This window comes from Dipodomys spectabilis, unplaced genomic scaffold (genome assembly GCF_019054845.1).
Source record: "Dipodomys spectabilis isolate Male_0828 unplaced genomic scaffold, ASM1905484v1 ptg000175l, whole genome shotgun sequence".
Classification (NCBI taxonomy): Eukaryota; Metazoa; Chordata; class Mammalia; order Rodentia; family Heteromyidae; genus Dipodomys; species Dipodomys spectabilis.
Genome location: NW_024870852.1, coordinates 12,123,856 through 12,148,790, shown reverse-complemented (window position 1 = coordinate 12,148,790; position 24,935 = coordinate 12,123,856). Strand labels below are relative to the sequence as shown.

General features: G+C 40.1%; 1 protein-coding gene across 7 annotated transcripts in view; it reads left to right on the top strand.

Moving 5' to 3' along the window:
• The window catches only part of Ncoa6 (nuclear receptor coactivator 6), a 97,337-nt gene that overhangs the window by 44,799 nt on the left and 27,603 nt on the right, over positions 1 to 24,935 (top strand). For 5 of the 7 annotated variants that reach the window (XM_042694745.1, XM_042694748.1, XM_042694744.1 and 2 more), the window contains 6 exons: positions 3,528 to 3,656; positions 5,171 to 6,025; positions 7,992 to 8,138; positions 11,516 to 12,632; positions 16,647 to 16,768; positions 19,788 to 22,775. In XM_042694745.1, coding sequence (XP_042550679.1) covers positions 3,528 to 3,656; positions 5,171 to 6,025; positions 7,992 to 8,138; positions 11,516 to 12,632; positions 16,647 to 16,768; positions 19,788 to 22,775 — 5,358 coding nt within the window. The remainder of the gene's footprint in view (positions 1 to 3,527; positions 3,657 to 5,170; positions 6,026 to 7,991; positions 8,139 to 11,515; positions 12,633 to 16,646; positions 16,769 to 19,787; positions 22,776 to 24,935) is intronic. The other 2 variants (XM_042694750.1, XM_042694749.1) reach the window with 2 other exon arrangements.

Here is a 24,935-nt window from a genome sequence, read left to right as displayed (position 1 = left end):
GCAACAACAGAACAACAGGTGATATAACTCAGGTGATATAACTCAAATGGTAGAGCTCCTATCTATAAGTTTAAGGCTCTGAGTTCAAATCCTAGTATGGCCCAAAACAAAAACCTCCAAAAGAAGAAGATAAAGAAATTCTGAGAAGGGACAAAAGGGAATATGTTAAAGATTTCCAGAGCTGATAAAAATGACGTAAGTCCTCAGTATCAGAAGACCACTAATCCTGCATTTGCAGAAGGTCTACAAATGAAAACAAATCCACGCTTAAACACAGTACAGAATATGTAAAACAAAAAATATGTTAAATCCAGGAATGGTAGTTTACTCTTGTGTAATCCCTGTACTCAAGATTCTGAGGCAGAAGGTTTACAGGTTCAAGACTAGTCTATATAATGAGATCCTGTCTCAAAAAAAAATAAGAATGTTAGAGGCAATCCAAAAGAAAAGACACATTATTTACAAAGGAGAAGCTCTCTGATTCATAGCTGATTTTTCCTAATTTCTCAACCAGAGCTTTCAAAACCTGAAAATATAACAACAGTATTTTCAAGTCCCAAGGAAATAGTTAGCAGCCTAGAATTTTAAGCCTAGCTGTTCTATCATGAGTAGAAAGAAATAAAGATCTTTCACAGAGACTAAGAGAATTTACTATTAACAGACCCTTGCTAATTGAACTACTCAAGGATGTACTTCAGGAAGAAGAAAGTTGAACCTAAGATGGAAGATATAAGATCTAAGAAGGAATGGTGAGCTAAATAATTGGTAAACATGGGGTAAATCTAAATAAGTATTGACTTATTTAGTAATAGTGGTAATCATATGTTGTCATTAGACTTTAAGTCAGGTTTAACTGTTGACTTTTGTGTGTGTGTGGTACTGGGAATGGGACTCAAAGCCTCATACTTGCTAGGCAAGCACTCTACTACTTGAACCATGTCCCAGTCCTTTGCTTTTAGTTTGTCTTTAGATAGGGTTTAAGCTTTTGCCCACTCTAGCCTTGGACCTTGACCTTACCTCTGTCTCTCAAGTACATTACAGATGTGCGCCATCACACTGAGCTCATCTCTTGATATTTTAAAGATGTCAGTAGAATAACAGAATGTATAACATCTAAACTAGGAGGTGAGGATAGAGAGGAAGGGTATGATGAAAACAGATAATCTAGCTGGGTGCTGATGGCTCATGCTTATAATCCTGGCTACTCATGAGACTGAGATCTGAGGATCATGGTTCAAAGCCAATCCAGGCAAGAAAGTGCTAAGACTCTTGCCTCCAATAAAGCTGAACGTGGAGCTGTAGCTCAAGTGGTAGAGCATTAGTCTTGAGCAAAAAAGCTCAAGGACAATGCCCAGGCCCTAGTACTGGCATGTGTGCATGCGCGCGCGCATGCGCGCGCGCACACACACACACACACACACACACACACACATGTGAGATATAGCCATTACAGTGTTCAGAAGGAAATTTAAGTTGTCAGAACTGAAGAGAAGAACAGCAAAGTAATACATTAGAAAAATAATAAAAAGCCACGTGTGTTTGTACATGCCTGCATCCCAGCTACCCAAGAGGCATAGGTAAAAGGACCATTAGTTGAAGGCTAGCCCAAGCAAAGTTAGAGAGACCCTATCTAAAATACAAAAGGGCTCTGAGTATGGCTTAAGTGTTAGAATGCTGCTTGCCAAGCTTATGTGAAATCTAGTTTCAATCTCCAGAGCCTCAAACTAAAGGGTACATTTTTAACGTATATGAGTTATTAACTTAATTATTTAAGAATTTAAAAAGATACGTTACACAAATAACTTTATGGTAACAAAGTATATTCTGTCAACAAAATTGTAATTTAACCAAAACTGACTGGATAGCACATAGAAAATTCTATAACCATATAAGAAATTAATTTTTAAAAATCTGTTCCCTATGATTCAGTTAGCATAATCAGGTCCAAGTAGTTTTACAAGTAATTTTTGGGGGGATTGTGGAGGGGGGCAGTACTAGGATTTAAACTCAGGGCCTTGCACTTGCTAGTCAAGCACTCTACCATTTTTTTTTTTTGGTCGGTCGTGGGGCTTGAACTCTGGGCCTGGGCGCTGTCCCTCAGCTCTTCAGCTCAAGGCGAACGCTCTACCACTTGAGCTACAGCGCCACTTCCGGTTTTCTGGTGGTTTATTGGAGATAGGAGTCTCACGGTCTCTCCTGCCCGGGCTGGCTTTGAACCGCGATCCTCAGATCTCAGCCTCCTGAGTAGCTAGGATTACAGGTGTGAGCCACCAGCGCCCGGCTACACTCTACCATTTAAGCCTCACTTCTGGCCCTTTTTGCTTTTTTTTTTTTTTTTTTTAATTTACTTTATTGTTAATGTAGAGGTGATGTATAGAAGCATTACATTTACATGAGTCAGGTAATGAGTACGTTTTATTTTGTACAGTGTTTTCTGTTCCCTCATTCTCTCTCTCTCTCCACCCATGAATTGTGTATTTCACTTTCATCAATGTGCAGTGAGCTCCACTGCTGTACTTTTTTACCCTTTTTCATTCGTGCTTTAGTTATTTTTAATATACAATCTTGAGGTTTTTGCCTAAGACTGAGGTCAGACCAGGTGCTTCCTACTTACACCATTTGTGTATCTGGGATTGCAGGTGTGAACCACCATAAGAGCTTTGTTTTTTGAGGTAGAGTTTCCTTCACTACCTTTTTGTCTGGCCTGGCCTTGAACAACACAATTCTCCCATTCTCTGCCTCCCAAGAAACTAGGATTACAAACATAAATCACCAAACCTAACCTGCAGGTAAATTTTATTAAATCTCTAAAGATCATATACACATATTCTTCCTTAGCATAGAAAAAGAAGAAAGATAGTTTCAAACTTACTTCAAAGTTATTTTAATCTTGCTGCCCAAAATCAAGACAGGAAAAGAAGAGAAGCTATTATCATGAACATAGATGCTACATTCTAAAAAGTCTGTATAAGAAATTAAGAAGATGTGGAAAAGAGGATTTCTAAAACTGCTACTTGATGCATAAATTGGTATAATTACACTTAAAAGCAATTTGGCAATACCTAATAAAATTGAAGATGCTTAGATCCTAAAACCTAGTAATTCTAAGTATGTAGTATTAAGACATTCTCACAGGTCCACAAGAATTCACAACACATACATGGCATTACAGACTTCAAGATTAAAAAGTTGGGAGCACCAGTATGGATGGATGGATGTTTCTGGGCAATAATAGTCAAGAGAGATGAACTTCAAAAATAATACTAAGTAGGAAAGGAAGCTGAAGAATACTTATATTATAGTGCCAATTATGCAAAGATTAAACACATGCAAAAATACCCTGCAGTGTAGTTACATATGCAAAAAAGAGCTAATAAAGCATAGATGGAAGTGTTAACACTAATATACGAAGAAGGAGGAAATGGAATGACATAAGGGAGCTCTGATACAGCTACATGTATATCTGAGACAGTGAAAAGATAATTAGATTTTTTAAAGGTAGAAATTTTTCATACCTTTTCTTCTAGGGTTAATAAGGATGACTAGCCCTGCCACTGTTATGATGCCCCAGGGTGGAAACATGTCATCTTCCATGATGGCACCAGGCCCCAATCCAGAGCTGCAACCCAGGAATCCTCGCCCTGCTTCTCAGTCAGGTAATGACTTCCAATCTTTGGCAATTGCAAAGGCTATTGTTTCCTGTAGAGGCCATTGTGAAAGCTTTCTGGTGCTGAATTCCTAACTGCCCAACTTGAATGCTACTTTTTTTAAAAAACTTCCTTTATTTCATTAAGCTAAATGACTTCATTTCCTTCAGAATTTTTCACTATCTGTTATGCCCCAACATTCTTAAAAAGCATGCCTTCGATTACTTAGTTCTGCAAGGACTCCATGACAGAATTCTACATGTAGTCAAATAAATTTAGCAAATATATCATTCATTCTTGACTCTACCTCTTCAAGGTTAAAAATTCACATATTGGAAGCACTGAATATCTCATACTGAGAGGAAACAAAGTTTAGGCCCAGTGTTTCCCAAACCTGATTGACTTTTTTATTGCTAGTTCCTGGGCTTGAACTTGGGCTTTTGCATACTCACTTGGCTTGCTTGCTCATTACAGGTGTTCTAACACTTGAGCCATCCCTCCAGTCTAACTGTTAGCTGGTTAATTGGAGATGGACTCTCTTAGATTTTTCTATCAAAACTGACTTCTTACTCAATCCCCCAGGTCTCATCCCCCTTCAGTAGGATTATAGCCATGAGTCACTGATAACTTCTTATCTTGTTTTTCTATAACAGTTATTAATATGATTTGGAAGATACTAGTGTCTATTTTATATTGGCGCCTTTTTGGGTTTTTTTTGATGTTGTTGTTGGTTATGGGGCCTGAACTCTGGGCCTGGGCGCTGTCCCTCAGCTCTTCAGCTGTAGACTAGCGCTCTACCACTTGAGCCACAGCAACACTTCTGGCTTTTTCTGCTTATGTGGTGCTGAGGAATCAAACTCAGGGCCTCATGCATGCAAGGCAAGCACTCTACCACTGAGTCACCTTCCCAGCTCCATCCACTGGTTTTAATTTTATTATTATTATTATTATATTTATATTATTTTTATTTGTATTTTTATAGTTATTTTTATTTTTTACTTAGTTTTGTTGTAAAAGTGCTGTATAGTTACATAAGTAAGGCATTGAGTACATTTCTTTTTTTTTGGGGGGGAGTCCAGTCATGGGGCCTGAACTCTGGGCCTGGGCGTTATCCCTCAGCTCTTCAGCTCAAGGCTAGCGCTCTACCACTTGAACCACAGTGCCACTTCCGGCTTTTTTCTTTTTGCTTATGTGGGGCTGAGGAATGGAACCCAGGGCCTCAGGCATGCAAGGCAAGCGCTCTACCACTAAGCCACCTTCCCAGCCCCTTGAGTACATTTCTTGTTGAGTATTGTTACCCACTCCTTCCTTTTTCTCCCCCTATCCCTCCCCTTCGCCATCCACTGTTAAACCATAAATTCTCTTTAAGGTAGGTTCATCTTCCTGTGGACCTTGATAAATTGCTTTGTACCGGGAAGGTCTCACAAATACAGCAACACCAATGGTACCTGAAGATCTAGGCCACTGTGCTATAGGATCTAAGTTATAGTAGATTAATTCCTTCTGGCCATTTCTTTAAACAGATGCAATGGATCCACTCCTCTCTGGACTCCATGTACAGCAGCAGAGTCATCCCTCAGGATCTTTACCTCCTCCACACCATTCAATGCAGCCTGTCCCTGTGAACAGACAAATGAACCCAGCTAATTTTCCCCAACTGCAGCAGCAACAGCAGCAGCAACAGCAACAGCAACAACAGCAGCAATTGCAGACAAGACCCCCACAGCAACATCAGCAGCAACAGCCACAGGGGATTCGACCCCAGTTTACTGCCCCAACTCAGGTGCCTGTTCCTCCAGGCTGGAACCAACTGCCTTCAGGAGCCCTTCAGCCTCCTCCAGCCCAGGGTTCTCTGGGCACAATGACTGCAAACCAAGGGTGGAAGAAGGCTCCTTTGCCTGGCCCAATGCAACAGCAACTCCAGGCAAGACCATCCTTAGCCACGGTACAGACACCTTCTCACCCTCCCCCTCCTTATCCCTTTGGCAGCCAGCAAGCCTCACAAGCCCACACAAACTTTCCTCAGATGAGCAACCCAGGCCAGTTCACAGCTCCTCAAATGAAAAGCTTGCAGGGAGGGCCCTCCAGGGTCCCAACCCCCCTGCAACAGCCCCACCTCACCAACAAGTCTCCTGCCTCCTCACCCTCCTCCTTCCAGCAGGGATCCCCTGCATCTTCCCCAACAGTTAACCAAACTCAACAGCAGATGGGACCAAGGCCACCTCAAAATAACCCACTTCCCCAGGGATTTCAGCAGCCTGTCAGCTCTCCAGGTCGGAATCCTATGGTTCAACAGGGAAATGTGCCACCTAACTTCATGGTGATGCAGCAGCAGCCACCAAACCAGGGGCCACAGAGTTTACATCCAGGCCTAGGAGGTGAGAAATGCTAGCACTGTGTTGCTAAATTTTCTGGAGGTAGTACTGAATAGAATGTCAGCTTATAGAGTTAATGGAGGGGATGAAATAAAGATGTAATTATTTGTTTTGTGATATTGCAGTTACACTTGATATAACTTAGTTAACTGGATGCATTATTATCATGATACATTATGCAGCATCTTACTGCTTAAATATAAGCTAGCTGTCTGGATAAAATGCAGGTAAAATTCCATATAGAGATGTTCATTTTGTTTCTGATTTTTGCTTGATCTTTTACTAGTAAAGTTAAATGTCCAGATGAAACATGCATTTTATTAGCAAACTTCTCATCAGTTGAAAAATTAAGATTTTGCAATAGAGCAAAAGATAAGTACAAGGTCTGATTGGGGGAAATGCCCTTCTAGTTATCAGTTTTAATGATCCTACTTAGTAAAATTATAAGCATGGTATTTGTTTAGTTTGATTACCATTTAAAGGGGAATAAGTTCAGAAATCATTGACTTTTATAGTTTTATAATGCCAATGCCTGCTCCTTAGAGAGGGAATTCCACTAGTTATACCTAAAGGAGATTTATTTATTTATTTTGTAAGGTGCCTCTTGTATGAAGAAAAAGCAATGGAGCTTAATGTGTGAGAGGTAAAACGATTACAGTAAAACTTATCCATCTCCATGTTTATTATTTATTCTTATTAATCATTGATCTACTGCACATGAACGTGCTTGGAGCTTTACAGTAAGGTATAGAGAACATTAGTAATGCTGTCATCTGATAAGCATATTCTCCACCAAAAGACACCCATTACCTATCCAAAAAAACTTTGCATCTTTAGTGCAACATAGCAAAGTCACGTTCCCATGGTTTCTGGTGAAGTTAAGTTGCTCATCAATCTTTTTCTTTTGTTGTAATTAATTTTGCTGACATATAAGCTCTAATACTTGAATCCTAAGAAGTGTTTAGAAAATGAAAGAATATTTCAGTTCTGGGCATCTAGCCCTGGATCATTGGAACCTGAGTAGTCCTTTCTGCAATAGAAGTGTGCGAATGGGAACTTGTCACTACTGAAGAAAGGACAGCTTATCAGGGCATTGGAAATTTGGCTCTTATAAAAAATGGACAAGTACAAAAAAAATTTAAGTGAGATTTAGGTCTTGATGCTCTCATACAGCAAATGATAGGTGGCTCACCTATGTGATCTGGTCACATCAAGGCCTGCATTTTAAACAATGAGTTGGTCTGAGATTCTCTTTACAAATTTATTTTCTGAAATTAGGCCTTACTAAAAAAAATAGTGCTTGAATTCAAAATTCCATTAGAACATGGTTTTTGGTGCCATAGCTGTCAGAATCATAGCAAACCTTACGAGGAGAAGGCATAATAAGTTTAACATAGCCTCACTTTGAAGCTCCTATGAACTCTTTCTAATGTCCTGTCTCTCTCTTCCTAAGAGACAAGCACAACACTGGGGGAAATTCTCTGCAAAGGAGACTGTCATCCATTTCCCTTCAGGCAAAAAAAAAAATCCTCAATATTAGGACCCAGCTCTTAGTATTCCATATCAAATTGTTTGAATATGAGAATTTAGCATATTCCTCTGGTGTCTGTGTTAAATAAAGTATGTAAATTTTTGGTGTCCATTGTATTACAGAGAAAAGTGAGCCCTCAAACCTTGCGGTGGCATAGCCTCAGAATCACATTTAGGAAGCAGATTGCCATTTTTCCTTGGCATGTTCTAAGTGTAAATTTTTTAGTATTTCTTTTTCATCTTGACAATGCTCATGTAAGGAATTGTGTTGATTTTTTTAACCATCTTTCCCAACCTTATTATTAAAGATCCTACCAGTGTGACAGAGAGAGCTAAGCCAGTGGAGACTTCATGCAGCTCATCCTTCCTTATTCATTCCATATCTAAGCAAGAGTATAAATTTGCTAGGTAACTGCCTTACTCATTGTTTTCTATTAAGGAATGCCTAAACGCCTCCCACCTGGCTTCTCAGCAGGACAGGCCAATCCAAACTTTATGCAAGGTCAGGTGCCTTCTACCACAGCAACCACCCCTGGGAATTCAGGACCCCCTCAGCTGCAAGCAAATCAAAATGTCCAGCATGCAGGTTTGTTTCCTGTGGTTTATTTAGCAAGCATTTATTAAGCATTGATTGTGTGGTAAATACTTTGATAGGCAACAGGGGTATACAAATGAACGGGTTCTTGTCTTTCCCTCTAATTTCAAACACATAACTAATCTTTCAGTGTAGTAAGCAGTACATGAGAAAATAGGTAAGTGTCTCAGCAAACTGAAAAAACTGAAGAAAGAGAGATGAAATTTGAGTTAGAGCAAGAATCAGCAACTTTTTTTTGTCTGTAAAGGGCTATATCTTGTTAGGTAATAATTGTCTTTGTTGCAACTATTCAATTCTGCTCATTGAGAACAGCAGTCTTCCAAATATTTATCTGATTTGCTGACCTCTCAGAGCTTACTCAGTAGTAAAAAGGAAAAAGGCATTTGTGGGAGAGGAAATTATACATACATAGGCATACAGACATATGGGATGTTTGGACAGCTACAATTTAAAAATCTTGCCAGGCTCTGATGGCATATGCCTGTAATCCTAGCTGCTCAGGAGATCAAGATCTGAGGATCTTAATTCAAAGCCAGCCTGGGCAGGAAAGTCTGTGACTCTTTATCTCCAATTAACCACCAGAAAACCAGAAGTAGCACTGTGGCTCAGATGGTAGAGCACTAGCCTTCAGCAAAAAAAGCTCAGAGACAGCACCCAGACCCTGGTTCAAGCCTTAAGACTGGCACACACACACACAAAAAAAAACCTCTAGATAATACATGTTAGCTTTTGTTTTTGCTGAGTGTCTGAATTCTTTTTTAATTGTATTTTATTGTGTATTATTGTTATTATTATTATTATTATTATTGTCGGTTGTAGAGCTTGAACTCTTGGCCTGGGCTCTGGCCCTCAGCTCTTCAGCTCAAGGCTAGAGCTCTACCACTTGAGCCACAGTGCCACTTCTGGCTTTTTCTGTTTATGTGGGCTGAAGAATCAAACCCAGGGCCTCATGCATGCGAGGCATGAACTCTACCACTGAGCCATCTTCCCAGCCCCATTGCTGAGTGTCTGAATTCTTATGTACATGTGGATGTGTTACTTTTCAAGTTTAATTAGTACTAATACCAGCAGTGTATATATATATGAGAAGAAATTTTAGAAAATAAGATATAGTAGAATGGCTAAAAGGTAATATTAGTAAAGCACTATTGTAAAAATCCCCATTTTGTATTTTTGGGTTTCTGATTGTTTAGAGACCATGTGACTTTATCCTCCTACCCTTTCTTATTTGAACAATTTGGATTAAGGTAACTCATATTTTCTGAACTCCTATCCTCAATTGGAGTTAAATTGTTAGGTCATTACAGCTTTAATTATAAATCACTAAAGAATAAGAAAATCCCGGCTTAATGAAAATAAAACTTAAAACTACCTTTATGGGGAGAGCAGGATGGGGCAGACTATTTGACTTTTCCCATGTGCTATTGCAAAACTGCAAAAAAAAAAAAAAAAAAAAAAAGTTGCTGATTCTTGCTCTAACTCAAATTTCATTTCTCTTTCTTCAGTTTTTTTCAAGTTGCTGAGACATTTACCTTTTTACCCTCTGACTTATGGGTTTTTTTTTTTTTTTTAATAGGAAGTTATAAAACAATGATGAAATTCTTAATTTCTCTACTTCCAGCACTTCTGTTTTGTCTTTTTTTTATTTTATTTTATTGTAAAGATGCTGTACAGAGGGGGGGTTACAGTTACATGAGTAAGGTAATGAGTACATTTCTTGGCGAACATTGTTACCCCCTCCTTGGTTGTCTTTTTTATTTTTTATTTTTTTATTTTTTTGGGGGGGGGGGGGTTCCGGTCATGGGGCCTGAACTCTGGGCCTGGGCGCTGTCCCTCAGCTCTTCAGCTCAAGGCTAGCACTCTACCACTTGAGCCACAGCGCCACTTCCGGCTTTTTTCTTTTTGCTTATGTGGTGCTGAGGAATCGAACCCAGGGCCTCAGGTATGCAAGGCAAGCGCTCTACCACTGAGCCACCTTCCCAGCCCCGGTTGTCTTTTTTATATGGTATCTTCCACCTGTTGTTTTGATTTACACAATTAGCCTATCCAGTGTAGCTCTCTTCTCATTTGTCCTTTTCTATTCTGTTACTCTTAGGTTATTTCTCTTGTTAGTTTTTACTGTTTCCTGAGAAAATACTTTTCTTTTTAAATGTGTTTCTCGCCAAATAAAGGAACAGGGATTTGGTCTATCTTGTTTATTGGTATTATCTTAACACCAAAAGTACCTTGAACTTGTTAAGTAGTTAATCAGATGAAGATATACTAGTATATGCAATATATATAGCATATACAATGGTCATGAGTTCAAGTTTTGGGTTTATGAGGCTGATTTTAAAAACTTCCTTAGGGTTCAGGAAAAGTCTATATATATAAGCAAGGGACAATTAACTCCTTCTCTGACTGGAGTATGGACTGGCTTCATAACTTCATTATGGTTTCCTCTTTCTAGCCCCTAATTAAAACTGAAAGTTAGCTAGTACTAGTGGCTTATGCCTATAATCCTAGCTACTCAAGAGGCTGAGACCTGAGGATCATGGTTCGAAGCCAGCCCAGGCAGGAAAGTCAATGAGACTCTTATCTCCAATTAACCACCAAAAAGCCAGAGGTGGGGGGCTGGGAAGTTGGCTCAGTGGTAAAGCGCTTGCCTTGCATGCCTGAGGCCCTGGGTTTGATTCCTCAGCACCACATAAGCAAAAAGACAAAAAGCCGGAAGTGGTGCTGTGGCTCAAGTGGTAGAGCGCTAGCCTTGAGCTGAAGAGCTGAGGGACAGTGCCCAGGCCCTGAGCAAAAAAAAAGTGTCTAGGCTCTGAGTTCAAGCTCCAATATGGGCACATACACACAAGTATTTTTTCCTTTGAAGTACAGCATCACAACATCACACATATAGCCTTTGAGAGTCAGAAATGATTTCTAAGAAGCATTTTTAAATAAATGTCTTGCAGCAATGCCGAGGTTTTCCTACAAGAACACTGGCACAATTCTTTGTTTCACTGATCATTCATAGCAGAGCTTACTTCACTAGCCTATGGTACTTTTTGTTAAATTTTCACAATACTTAGCTATAGGTCATACAGTTTTTTCTCTTTATGTAATCTAAAAGAAAGTAAACTTGATGGATTTTTAAGATATTATCTTGTCATCAAAAAGAAGTAAAGAAATTATATGTGGTCATTCAAAATATAAATTATTCTCTGTGACATCTCTGTAGTTTAAAAACCTCACAGAATAAATACCAGATGCAGTATACTTATATTAGTCAGGTTTTGGGCTTCTAAAATAATTTAAGTGTCTGATAATATAATATTTCTTTCTGATAAAAATAGTTATTTCTTTCTGAAACTGTGTCTTTGTTTTGTTTTGTTTTTAAGGTGGTCAAGGAGCTGGTCCTCCTCAAAACCAGATGCAGGTGTCCCATGGGCCACCAAATATGATGCAGCCGAGTCTCATGGGAATTCATGGCAACATGAACAACCAGCAGGCTGGTAGTTCTGGGGTTCCTCAGGTGAACCTGGGCAACATGCAAGGCCAGCCTCAGCAGGGCCCACCATCTCAACTGATGGGCATACACCAGCAGATTGTGCCCTCCCAGGGACAGATGGTCCAGCAACAAGGAACTTTGAACCCTCAGAATCCTATGATCCTCTCAAGAGCCCAGCTTATGCCACAGGGCCAGATGATGGTGAACCCCCAGAACCAAAACCTTGGGCCCTCACCCCAAAGGATGACCCCACCCAAGCAGATGCTTTCCCAGCAGGGCCCACAAATGATGGCACCACATAACCAGATGATGGGCCCCCAGGGACAAGTTTTGCTTCAACAAAACCCAATGCTAGATCAGATCATGACCAATCAGATGCAGGGGAATAAGCAGCAGTTTAACACTCAGAACCAATCCAATGTCATGCCGGGACCAGCACAGATAATGAGGGGACCAACTCCGAACATGCAAGGAAACATGGTGCAGTTTACAGGACAGATGTCAGGACAACTGCTGCCCCAGCAAGGGCCTGTGAACAACAGTCCATCTCAGGTTATGGGGATCCAGGGACAAGTCCTGAGGCCACCAGGGCCCAGCCCACACATGGCTCAGCAGCATGGTGATCCTGCCACTCCAGCAAATAATGATGTCAGCTTGTCTCAGATGATGCCTGATGTTAGCATGCAACAAACCAACTTGGTCCCCCCACATGTGCAGGCCATGCAGGGAAACAGTACCTCGGGAAACCACTTCCCAGGCCATGGGATGCCTTTCAATGCACCTTTCAGTGGAGCACCGAATGGAAATCAGATGTCCTGTGGTCAGAATCCAGGCTTCCCAGTCAATAAGGATGTAACACTAACAAGCCCCTTGTTGGTCAACTTGTTGCAGAGTGACATCTCTGCAGGCCATTTTGGGGTGAACAATAAACAAAATAATACCAATGCAAATAAACCGAAGAAGAAGAAACCCCCTCGGAAGAAGAAAAATAGTCAGCAAGACCTAAAGTAGGTTGTGATCATTTTGCCTCAAATCTTACTCATTTGTTTCTATGTGGACACTTTTGTTGATGGAAAATTTAAAGCATATATAAAATTAGAAGAGCATAATGGGATCTACTTCAACAGTTACCAGTTCACTGCATATATTGCCTTTATCTGTATTCTCTCCTATTACATTCTTTATTATTTTAAGTCAAATTTACATATGAATACTTCAACACTACCTCTAAAAGATAAGGATAGTTCTTTCATATGACCATACAATACCATTAGCAAAATTGTTAGTCCCGTGCCAGGGTCTGGTGGCTCATGCCTGTAAACCTAGCTACTCAGGAGGCTGAGATCTGAGGATTGTGGTTCGAAGCCAGCCCAGGGAGAATATCTTAAGACTCTTTATCTTCAATTATACAGCAAAAAGTCAGAAGTGGAGATGTGGCTTAAGTAGCAGAGCACCATCCCTGAGCAAAAAAGCTAAGGGAGATTGCAGGCCCTGAGTTCAAGCCCCAGTACTGGCACCAAAAAAGAAGAAAAAAAATTTCCCTTAATAGTTTAATATGTCCAATGATCACATTTCTCTGATAATCTCATTTTTTTCTTGCAATATGTTTGTTCAACTAAGGATCCAAATAGTATGTTACCTTGTAATTCGTTGATATCTCTTAATTCTGGAGTCTTAGTGAAACTTGACTTAGTCTTGTGGCACTCAAAGCCTAAAATGTAAACCAGTGCTACACACTGCAACTGAACAAAGCATTAGCTTCCAGTTTATCATGGCTTGTTGAGCCAGAAAGGCCAATGTATTTTTGGGAATGCAAACTACTTATGGAGACACCCTTCTATCTCTCAAATAAAAATGGTCTTTTGTACAACTGCCTTTTCTTTAAAGACCCTTTCTCCTACTTAAAAGCTTAAACTCTATGCTAAGATGATTGGATCTTTTAAGTCAGTTACCCTTTCAGTAAAGGTTCTCCAGGTGAGCTTTTTTGCTAGATCAAAACAGGAAGGGTAATTAGCAATTTATATTTTCTGAACCTAAGTATTAATTTAAGGGGTTTCTGATTTTGAAGTTTCCAGAGAAATATATATTGAACTTGATTTTCAGCCCTTAATTACAAAATAAATTCACAGACATCAACAGGAATAGTAACTGATGTATATGAAACATTAATTGAAACAAATTCCTAGAACTAGTTAAAAAAAAAAAAAAAAAGAACAACAGCAACAAAAAGAACAGAGGCCTAGACCCTGGTGGCTCATTCCTAATGCAAAATGTCAGACTGCAGGCATGGCTGAAGTGGTGGATCATCAACCATGAGCAAGCAAGCTGAGTGAGTGTAAGGCCTCTTGAGTTAATCCCCTGAAATTTTATTTAAGTAATCTCAAATTTTCAAACTAAAATCACTTACTGTTTTTGTTATTGTGTTATTTTTATTATCTTCAGATGGTAGTACAAGGGAAAAACCAGGTACTTTTATCCAGCCTTTCACAACACTCTTTGATGTAATCTGTTAAATCATATGAACTTTCTGCTTAAATCTCATGCAGTAGCTAGTCATTGTGTATTAATCTGTATTTTCCTGAATTCAAACTTAATTTGTGCTTTATTTAACTACTTTTTTCTGATAGCTCTTTCTCAGTTAATTTTTTTTTACTGTTTCAACATACAGGAATAACATATTATGAGAATATCTGTGTTATTCCTTCTAATTAGCTGGGAGTAAATTGTAAGTCCAGTCACTTACAATTGTTATGTATTTCTGCTGTCTTCACTAGTCCTGAGAGAGGTTGCCTACTTCTTGGGCCTACACATTATGAAAAGGACCTTGTCCAGTATCATGCTTCTAGGAAAGGGAGAGAATAGGTTTAATCAAGACGTCTGTTCCTAGCTCTGTCCCTAGCTTACTTTGGATTCTTGAGCCTATACCCAAAAAGGTATTTGTTTTCTCATCCATATTAATATGTGGAACTAAAAAAATATGAGGGAACTCTAGCAATACAGTTTTTTTTGTTTTTTTTTTTTAATTAACTGTATATTTTTTTTTTTTTTTGTCTTTTTTTTTTGGTACTGGGGATCGAACCCAGGACGTTGCACTTGCTAGGCAAGCGCTTTGCCACTGAGCTACATACCAGCCCATCAATACAGTTTTTTAATTAATTTTTGTTGCTGGTCCTGGGGCTTGAATTCAGGGTCTGGGCACTCAAGGCTAGTAGTGCTCTACCACTTGAGCCATAGATCCACTTGACTTTTTTTTAGTAGTTTATTGGAAATAAAAGTCTCATGGACTTTTCTGCCTGAGCTGGCTTCGAACCTCAATCTCAGCCTCCTTGAGTAGCTAGGATTACAAGTGCCCAGCCTAGCCATAGTCTTTTGAAAGTAAAAGATAACCACAAAAGCTTTGCCTATAATTTGAAATGAGGGGAAGTCACATAAAAAACAACTTAGTGTAGGGGGTCTGGATGTGCTAAGGACTTACTTCAGGTTCTAAATTCCCAGATGCTAGTGCTTTTACAGTACACTTAGGGATTGGGCATTTACAGTCCATGCTTATAATCCTAGCTACTCAGGGGGTCCAGATCTGAGGATATCAGTTCAAAGCCAGCCTGGACAGGAAAGTCCTGTGAGTCTATTATGTCCGCTTAACCACCAAAATGCTGAAATGAAGCTGTGGCTCAAGTGGTGGAGTGCTTGCTTTGAACAAAAACATAGCTCAGGTACAGCACCTAGGCCCTGAATTCAATCACCAGGACTGGCACATACACACAAAATTCACTAATGGTGCTTTATAAAACTACTCAGAGTATAATGAGACTGTCTGAAAGTGCCCTGACTGTAATTAGGGCAAAGGGAAACTAGAGGTAGAAAAGAAGGACGAAGCTAGGAGCGAGATTACAAACCAAATGGAGGATATGAACATGCCAATTCTTTGACTATGTGGCTATCAGTGGATACGTTTCTTCTTTTTTTTTTTCTTCCCCACTTAAGTGTGAGCTACGTGCGAAAATGAAGACATTTCAAAACCAATGGTTATATCTGCAAGTACTCATCCTGCAGCAGAATTCACTAACTGTTGTGATATTCTCCCCCTTTGTTCTCTGAATACGATTTCCATCAGCCAATTTACAACCAAATGTGGGGTGTTGTGAATTATTGAGTCTTGATTGAATTTAATAGTTTTGCTGATGATATTGTGTTTTCACAGGAATAGTCCTTTAAATATTGATAGCCCCAAACCATGACTAGGTTAAATGTAAGCAGGGTGCTGTAAGCAAGGTGCTGGTGGCTCACGCCTGTAATCCTAGCTACTCATAAAGCTGAGATCTAAGGATCTCAGTTCCAAGCCAGCCGAGCAGGAAAGTCCATGAGACTCTTAACTCGAATTAACCACCAGAAAACTGAAGTGGAGCTGTAGTTCAAAGTGGGGGAGTTCAGCCAGGTACTAGTGGCTCACGCCTTGTAATCCTAGCTACTCAGGATGCTAAGGTCAAAGGATTGCTGTTCAAAGCCAGCCTGGGCAGGAAAGTCCATGAAACTTTTATCTCCAATAAACCATCAGAAAACTGGAAGTGGCGCTGTGGCTCAAGTGGTAGAGCGCTAGCTTTGAGCTAAAGAGCTGAGGGACAGTGCCCAGGCCCAAAGTTCAAGCCCCATGACCAACCAAAAAAAAGGAAAGACAAAGTGGAGGAGTTCTAGCCTTGAGCAAAAGAGCTCAGGGACAGCACCCAGGCCCAGAGTTCAAACCCCAGGATCAATAGTAACAGCAACAAAAACACATGTAAACATTGTATCAGGAATTTGGGATACACTTCGATATAATTCTATTAGATTAAGAAAATTTTACCATTTAATGAAATTGCCAGGTTTTTTAATGTTACTATGAGTGGTTTATACAGACTAAAGATATATAAGTAATGATAGGGATGATAAAGCAAACATTGTAATTCTTCAGAAATAGGGGAAAGGTTGAGCAAGTTTCATGTATTTATACAACCTATTATCAAACTTGTTATTTATTTTTTTAGTACCCCAGATAATCGCCCAGCTGGTCTGGAAGATGCTGATCAGCAACCTTTGCCTGGAGAACAAGGAATTAATTTAGATAACACAGGCCCTAAACTGCCAGAATTTTCAAACCGGCCACCAGGTAATAAAATTTTAGCTAAAGATTATGTATTATCATGTGCATGACATTACAAGGCTACTTTCTCTGTGAGGAAACAATTTTTTGTCTGTTAACCAGTCTACTTTAGTGATTTAATATGCTCAGTATTTGAAAGGTTTGTCTTGAATATAAGTAACTGTTACAAAGGTAACTTCTAAAGGCATATACACATTTGTGTGCTTATACACACATTTATATACATTCTGCTCAAGTTATATTCATTAAAGTCCTCATAAAAATCAGACTGAAATCTGAAAAATCAGACTGAAATTGCTCTTGTCAACAAGGTTCTAGTTTGCATAAGAATGAAATAAGATTAAATGAAGAGATGTTTTCACTCTAATCCTGCTTACCTGCCTTTCCTGTAGACTGTCTCCTGGGGCTTTCTCAAAGCAGAAAACTACCAGGGATTTAAAACAAGATTATTTTTAACAAGAATTTTATTTCTCATTTTAAGCCAAAAACTATTCATAAAGAATAATAAAAGACAATCTATGTAGCTAATACCAACTTAGTAGTTTATTGGGAATAGTATCAGTATTGTTGAGGACCCCTTTTCTAATTATAATTCAATGTTGGTAAATTATCTTGAAGAGGAAAAAGCCTCTAAAATTCATTTCAACCCACCTATTATACCTGGTTATTCTTGTCCTAAACAGTGGCTTATAACTTTATTTCTTCATGACACAGTCAAGGATGTAGTCCAATCCCTTCACACTGAGGATACTGTCCTCTGTGTCTCCATTGTTTGTTCCCTGTGTTTTATTTCTTCCTCACTAGAGGTTCCATCTCCTTTTTGATCGTAAATGAAGGTAATACTATTTTAGGAATAAACTTTGCCCTTAACTTATACATTTTAAAAGTAAACTTTAAGAGAAGTAAATCTATCATGATGTCAATATTTGATGTCATTTATTAGGAATTGCTACATAGCACACTTCCCACCAGTGAGAGCACAGTTGGGGTTGAGAGGTCTCCAGTCTTTGAAGATATGTCCAGAAGGCATTGTAAGCAGTTCAGACACATCTGAACTCTTGTATGAATTCCAGAGGAGTCTTCATATACATTTATTGACTGTTTTTTGCAGTCTGGAGGTTTACAGGCTAAACTTGCTCTATGATAGGTTTGAATTTGCCATACAGTTTCCTAAAGGTATGAATTTAAAATTAAGTTAGAAATAGGCCTCTACTTTTTTCAGTTTGAAGGGATCCATGTAACTCCTGCTATCCTATACAAGCCTACTTTTATTTACTACTTGCTTGATGCCTAAAAATCTTGGAAATTTGATTTCTCTGCTAATAAATGTGGGGTTTTTTATTGTATTACGGGTACTGTGTGTGTCCTGGCTTTCCCTCTCACCCTTCTATCACATGAACCTCAATCTGTATTTTTATTACTAATGCCCTTTGTATAACTGCCTCTAGCTTCTGGACTCATTATGGCATCCATGCCTTTAGCTGTTAGTTTTGAGTGTCGGCTATATTGTCTGTGCTACTGGTAAGCTGGTTTTAAAGATGAGATGAAAATCATCAGGTTTATACCCTGATATGAACAAACTGTTGCAGAAATTATGGTTTTCTTAATATGTGAACCCCAGAGTAGATGTACAAAATAAAAATACACTGTATTTGACCTGTAGAAATGCCACATATTACTTGAGCTTAAAACAAAAAAAGATTTTTAAGAAAGATCTCCAAAACTAGATTTTGCTGATTATACTCATTGGTACCATGGAAATTACTGGTTAGAAGACATTCATTAAGTACTGAATACAGAATCTGACCCAGAGCATTTGGTAGCTATTCTATAAAAATCTTAAGCCTGTAAAAAAATAATAAAATGAAATAAAACTGTGAAAAAAATCTCAAGCCAGCATTTCTTCCAACTGCCAGAGGCAACTATCCATATACCTGTACCTTCTGAAGACCTTCTGAATGTATTTTTCATGCAACCATGGAATTGTCTGATTTGTGGAGTTGGAGTCCAGATATTTACTCATTTTTCCCACTGGATCATTTTCATAATTGGTTTACTTTGAATATCTTCCTATCCTTTTTGCTAATTCTTTAAGACTTTTTTGTTCTAAAATGCCAAGTAAAATTCTCACCGAAGAGGGAATCATTTAAAATGTTGCTTTCTGCAGGTTTGGACAGCATTGCCCCTCAGTCCTTTTTCCAAAATTACTTTTTATTCCTGAGATTTGTACTTCTAGCTTATTTATTTTCCAAGTGTGGTTTCATTGAGAATATTTTCCAAATAGAGGTTTACATGTAAAAATGAATAGAAATTAATATGTATAAAAAATTGAGTACTCTCATTTTCAGCATATTGTCAGCCCCCATTGCTCCCTTTATTTATTAAGTTGATACAAACTGAGAGGATGTGTAATTCTTATTCAGTTTACTCCAAAGAATTAAACCCAAAGCTTTCAGTAGTGTATGGAGCCAGTGAATTGGAATAATTTTAAAATCCTCTTAAGGAACTGAATATTTATATCTTACTTCGGTTGAAGGAATAAAAAGGCCAACTTCAGTGCTGATGTTAACAAGACCAAGGCTTAAAAGAAACTAATCCTCTGCTACCACAAAAGCAAAATTTACTTAAATATTTTATTTCATTTACATATACAGTGAAGTGCTAATTATATCTACATGAGACCTGAATGCTTGGTGGCCAGCTAATTGCTAGTCTTGTTTGGCTGATAGGCTCAACTATTTGCCATGCATAGCACAGAGTACCTATAAGAATTTCGGTACGGTATTGCATCTTTCAGGCCCTGAACACCAAGAGACTCTAGGTTCCTAATGCTTTACTTTTTGTTCCTTAAACAGTGTGCCCCTTTGCTCATGTCAAATAATGAGGTGCCTGTCCCAGGAGTGGTCATACCTGAGCTGTTTGTACACAATCTGCCACCTTAATGAGTATTGCACAACTATACTCTAAAGGTAGCAAAGTTTTCTTGCGCAAATCTAACTTCCCTGATTTTGGGGGCTTGTTTTAGGTTATCCTACTCAACCAGTTGAACAGAGGCCACTTCAGCAGATGCCTCCTCAACTCATGCAGCATGTGGCACCCCCACCACAACAACCACAGCAGCAGCCACAGCCACCACTGCCTCAGCAGCAGCAGCAGCCGCCGCCACCTCCTAGTCAGCCACAGTCTCAGCAACAGCAACAGCAGCAGCAACAACAAATGATGATGATGCTTATGATGCAGCAAGATCCCAAATCCATTAGGCTTCCAGTCTCTCAAAATGTCCATCCCCCAAGGGGCCCTCTGAACCCAGACTCTCAGAGAATGCCCATGCAGCAGAGTGGCAATGTGCCTGTCATGGTCAGTTTGCAAGGACCTGCCTCTGTGCCACCATCACCTGATAAACAAAGAATGCCAATGCCTGTTAATACTCCATTGGGAAGTAATTCAAGGAAAATGGTATACCAAGAAAACCCACAGAATCCTTCTAGTTCCCCACTGGGAGAGATACCCTCACTTCCTGAAGCAGGTGGCAGTGAAGTACCATCTGTCTCAGGGGGCCCAAACAACATGCCTTCCCATTTAGTAGTTTCTCAGACTCAGTTAATGATGACCGGGCCCAAACCTGGACCATCACCCCTTTCTGCAACTCAAGGTGCAACTCCTCAGCAGCCCCCTGTAAATTCCCTGCCCAGCTCCCATGGCCACCATTTTCCAAATGTGGCTGCTCCAACCCAAACAGCAAGGCCTAAAACACCAAACAGAGCCAGCCCAAGACCCTATTATCCTCAGACACCCAACAACCGTCCTCCCAGTACAGAACCTTCAGAAATCAGTCTGTCACCCGAAAGACTCAATGCCTCCATAGCAGGACTCTTCCCTCCACAGATTAATATTCCTTTACCTCCTAGGCCAAATTTAAACAGGGGTTTTGATCAACAGGGCCTAAACCCAACAACTCTGAAGGCCATTGGGCAAGCACCTTCAAATCTTAACATAAATAATCCTTCCAATTTTGCTACTCCACAAACTCACAAAGTAGATTCTGTTGTGGTGAATTCTGGAAAGCAATCTAATTCTGGAGCAACAAAACGGGCAAGTCCAAGTAACAGTCGGAGGTCTAGTCCTGGGTCTAGTAGGAAAACTACCCCAAGTCCTGGGAGGCAAAATTCAAAAGCCCCTAAACTTTCTCTGGCCTCTCAAACAAGCACAGCCCTGTTACAGAATGTGGAGTTGCCAAGAAATGTATTGGTCAACCCTACTCCTCTGACCAATCCTCCCATCCCTGGGAGTTTTCCTAACAATAATGGGCTGAATCCTCAGAATCCCTCCGTGCCTGTGAATGCGGTAGGGGCTGTTCTTGATGATAATAAGGAGAGCTTGCATGTACCTCAGGACAGTGATTGCCAGAATTACCAGGGTAGGAAGGAGCAGGTAAATGTCGAGCTAAAAGCAGTCCCTGCCCAAGAAGTTAAAATGGTCATCCCTGAAGATCAATCCAAAAAGGATGGGCAATCTTCAGATCCTAACAAACTTCCCAGTGTTGAAGAAAGTAAAACTTTGATGTCTCCTGCCATGAGGGAAGCACCAACATCATTAAGTCAGCTTCTTGACAACTCTGGAGCTCCTAATGTGACCATTAAACCCCCAGGGCTTACAGATTTGGAAGTAACACCTCCAGGAACTTCAGGGGAGGACCTCAAGAAAGCATCTGTCATTCCCACGCTGCAGGACCCATCTTCTAAAGAATCCTCTAATTCCCTGAACTTACCTCACAGTCATGAGGCCTGTTCAACCATTGTGCATCCAGAATTGAATGAGGTCAGTTCTAATGTTGCACCAAGCATCCCTCCAGTAATGTCAAGACCTGTTTGCTCTTCCTCCATCTCCACTCCCTTGCCCCCAAATCAAATAACTGTATTTGTCACTTCCAATCCTATAACCACTTCAGCTAACACATCAGCAGCCTTGCCAACGCACTTGCAGTCTGCATTGATGTCAACAGTTGTCACAATGCCCAATGTGGGTAACAAGGTTATGGTTTCTGAAGGACAGTCAGCTGCCCAGTCTAATGCCCGGCCTCAGTTCATTACACCTGTCTTTATCAATTCGTCTTCAATAATTCAGGTTATGAAAGGATCACAGCCAAGCACAATTCCTGCAGCTCCCTTGACTACCAACTCTGGCCTGATGCCTCCGTCTGTCACGGTTGTTGGCCCTTTACACATACCTCAGAACATAAAATTTTCTTCAGCTCCTGTACCACCTAATGTCCCCTCCAGTAGTCCTGCTTCAAACATCCAGACAAGTCGACCCTTGGTCCTTAACTCTCGAGCCACTCCTGTTCAGCTTCCTTCCCCACCTTCTACATCCTCTCCTGTTGTTGCCCCTCATCCCCCTGTCCAACAAGTGAAAGAACTAAATCCAGATGAGGCTAGTCCTCAAGTGAACACCTCAGTAGATCAGAGCACTCTGCCTTCTTCACAGCCAACCACAATGGTTTCTCCCCTTTTGACCAATAGTCCAGGCTCCTCTGTCAACCGGCGAAGCCCAGTCTCATCTAGTAAGGGCAAGGGAAAAGTGGACAAAATTGGCCAGATTTTACTGACCAAAGCATGTAAGAAAGTTACAGGTTCTCTTGAGAAAGGAGAAGAGCAATATGGTGCAGATGGAGAGACCGAAGGCCAAGGACTTGAGACCACAACTCCTGGGCTCTTAGGAACTGAACAGTGCTCAACAGAATTGGACAGTAAAACCCCAACACCCCCAGTACCCACTCTGCTAAAAATGACTTCAAGCCCCATGGGCCCGGGCTCCACCTCAACTGGACCCATCTTACCTGGCGGTGCTCTTCCCACCAGTGTACGTTCAATAGTAACTACTCTAGTACCCTCTGAACTCATCTCCACGGTGCCGACCACAAAAAACAATCATGGTGGCATAGCATCTGAACCACTTGCAGGTGGCCTAGTGGAGGAGAAGGTGGGATCCCATCCAGAGCTTCTACCCAGCATAGGTATGTACTTGGTCTTGGCATCATCTGCTCATGTTGGAATGTTTTGCTGATCTGTCCCACAAGAGAGAAAGCATGATTCATTTCTACTTGGAGAAAGAGGAATGGCAAAAGTCATAGTTCTGCTTATTAAAAGTAAATTAGAAGCCAGGGGCCAGTAGCTCACACCTATAATCCTAGCTACTCAGGAGGCTGAATCTGAGAAATCTTGGTTTGAAGCCAGCCTGGACAGGAAAGTCCATGAGGCTCTTCAGTTAACCATACAAAGCCAAAAGTGGAGCTGTGGCTCAAGTGGTAAAGTGCTAGCCTTGAAAAAGCTAAGGGACAGCACCTAGGCCCAGAGTTCAAGCACCAGGACTGGCAAAAAAAACTTAGAGGGCTGGAGACATGGCTCAAATGATAAAGCATCTACCTAGTAAGTGAAAAGCCCTGGATTAAATCCCAAGTACTGCCCAAATAAAGTATTAGAAAATGTGCTTGTAAGTCCCATGTTAATTTTACATTCATTAACATGGTTCTCGACTTCTGAAATAATGATGACATAATTCATTTGTATACATATAAAAATTTCTCAGTTTAAAAAGAAAGCATTTTTGTATAGATTATTATAAACAGAAAAATATATGTAATGTTTCAACTACAAACCTTTCATGTGAAAGGATCGCTAACATTGTTTTGATACTATGAAGCAAAAAGCTTAAGAACCTCACAGTTGAAACAATTCAATGCTGACAAACTAATTATCAAAGACATTATCTTTTAGTTCATATAAAACAAGAACAATTCATAATTATAGAGAGAATGTCCTAGCTGTGGGTATGATGAGACAAGCCAGCTTTTCCAGACCAAAAAGCACTCACAGCTAGGGATGTAACAAACTCGGAATAAAGCTGGCATAGTTGGGTTGGTTCCTTGACAACAGTGGTTACCTACTGTTAAGCTGAGTGGCACCAAGTCAAAGGAAACATTGGCAGGAAACATTCCCTTTTCTCTGTTTATCACTCATTCATCATGGACTGGCCACCCGTCGTTAATGTTTTGGTAAGCATGAGAAAAGCAGTTCAGTTCCAGTTCAGAGCTGTTACTTTTCCATGAAAAACTGCCACGTGGATGAGCTAAAAGGAAGCATTTTCATATTATCTCACATCATCTTCATGTCCATCATATGGGCTAGAGGTAATCTTGCCCTGTGTTATGGGTGAGAAGATCAGTATTTATTTAGTCTGTACTATGAGCCTGTATCCTAACCGTACCCCTTAAGTGTGAGTAGCAGCGTCTTTTAATTGTCCCTTATCATGATGATAAAGGCTTGCTTGCAGCTGTCTCAGAGCAGATTCCCTTATCTTCTTTCCAGTTGTTCTCCATTCCTCAGGAATCATTCCCTTTCTGGCTGGGCTATTACTAGAGAAGAGTTTTCCAGGGGGGAAAAAAAAAGCCAAAAAACCAGGATTAGAGTGATGAAAAGCCAGATAAGTTCGGCATGATATATGATTCAAAATTAATACTTTGGGTCCAAAATATTCATCAGAAATATGAATTTGGAATCATACATAACACTAGATAAATATTTTTACTTGGATTAAGTAAAGCATATACCAGCAGTGTTATCTTGACTACACCAAAATTTAGTCTCCTTTGTAAAATGAGAACAAAAAGGTGGCTTGGTGGTAGAGCGCTTGCCTTGCATGCCTGAGGCCCTGGGTTCGATTCCTCAGCACCACATAAGCAAAAAGAAAAAAGCCGGAAGTGGTGCTGTGGCTCAAGTGGTAGAATGCTAGCCCTGAGCTGAAGAGCTGAGGGACAGCGCCCAGGCCCAGAGTTCAGGCCCCATGACCGGACCCAAAAAAAAAGATTTCAGGTTGTAAAACATACTTAGCACAGAATCCTAGAATTTCAGCAGTTAGTCCAGAAAGTAGATTGTAAATATGTTATTACCAGTTTGGTTTTGACATAGTCGCTTTCTAAATTGATCCATTCATGAATGTCTAGTTCAGATTATTTTCTACTCACTCACTGTTAAGATGGGATTATAGCATAGGTGTCCCTACGGCTTCCTTCCTTCCCATGCCTACTCCTGTTGTCTTCCTGTTCCTATGAAGTTTAAATGGTGCAGAAGTTCCATTTCCCTAGAGGCCAGTCAGTCTTACACTGCCCAGGCTCACA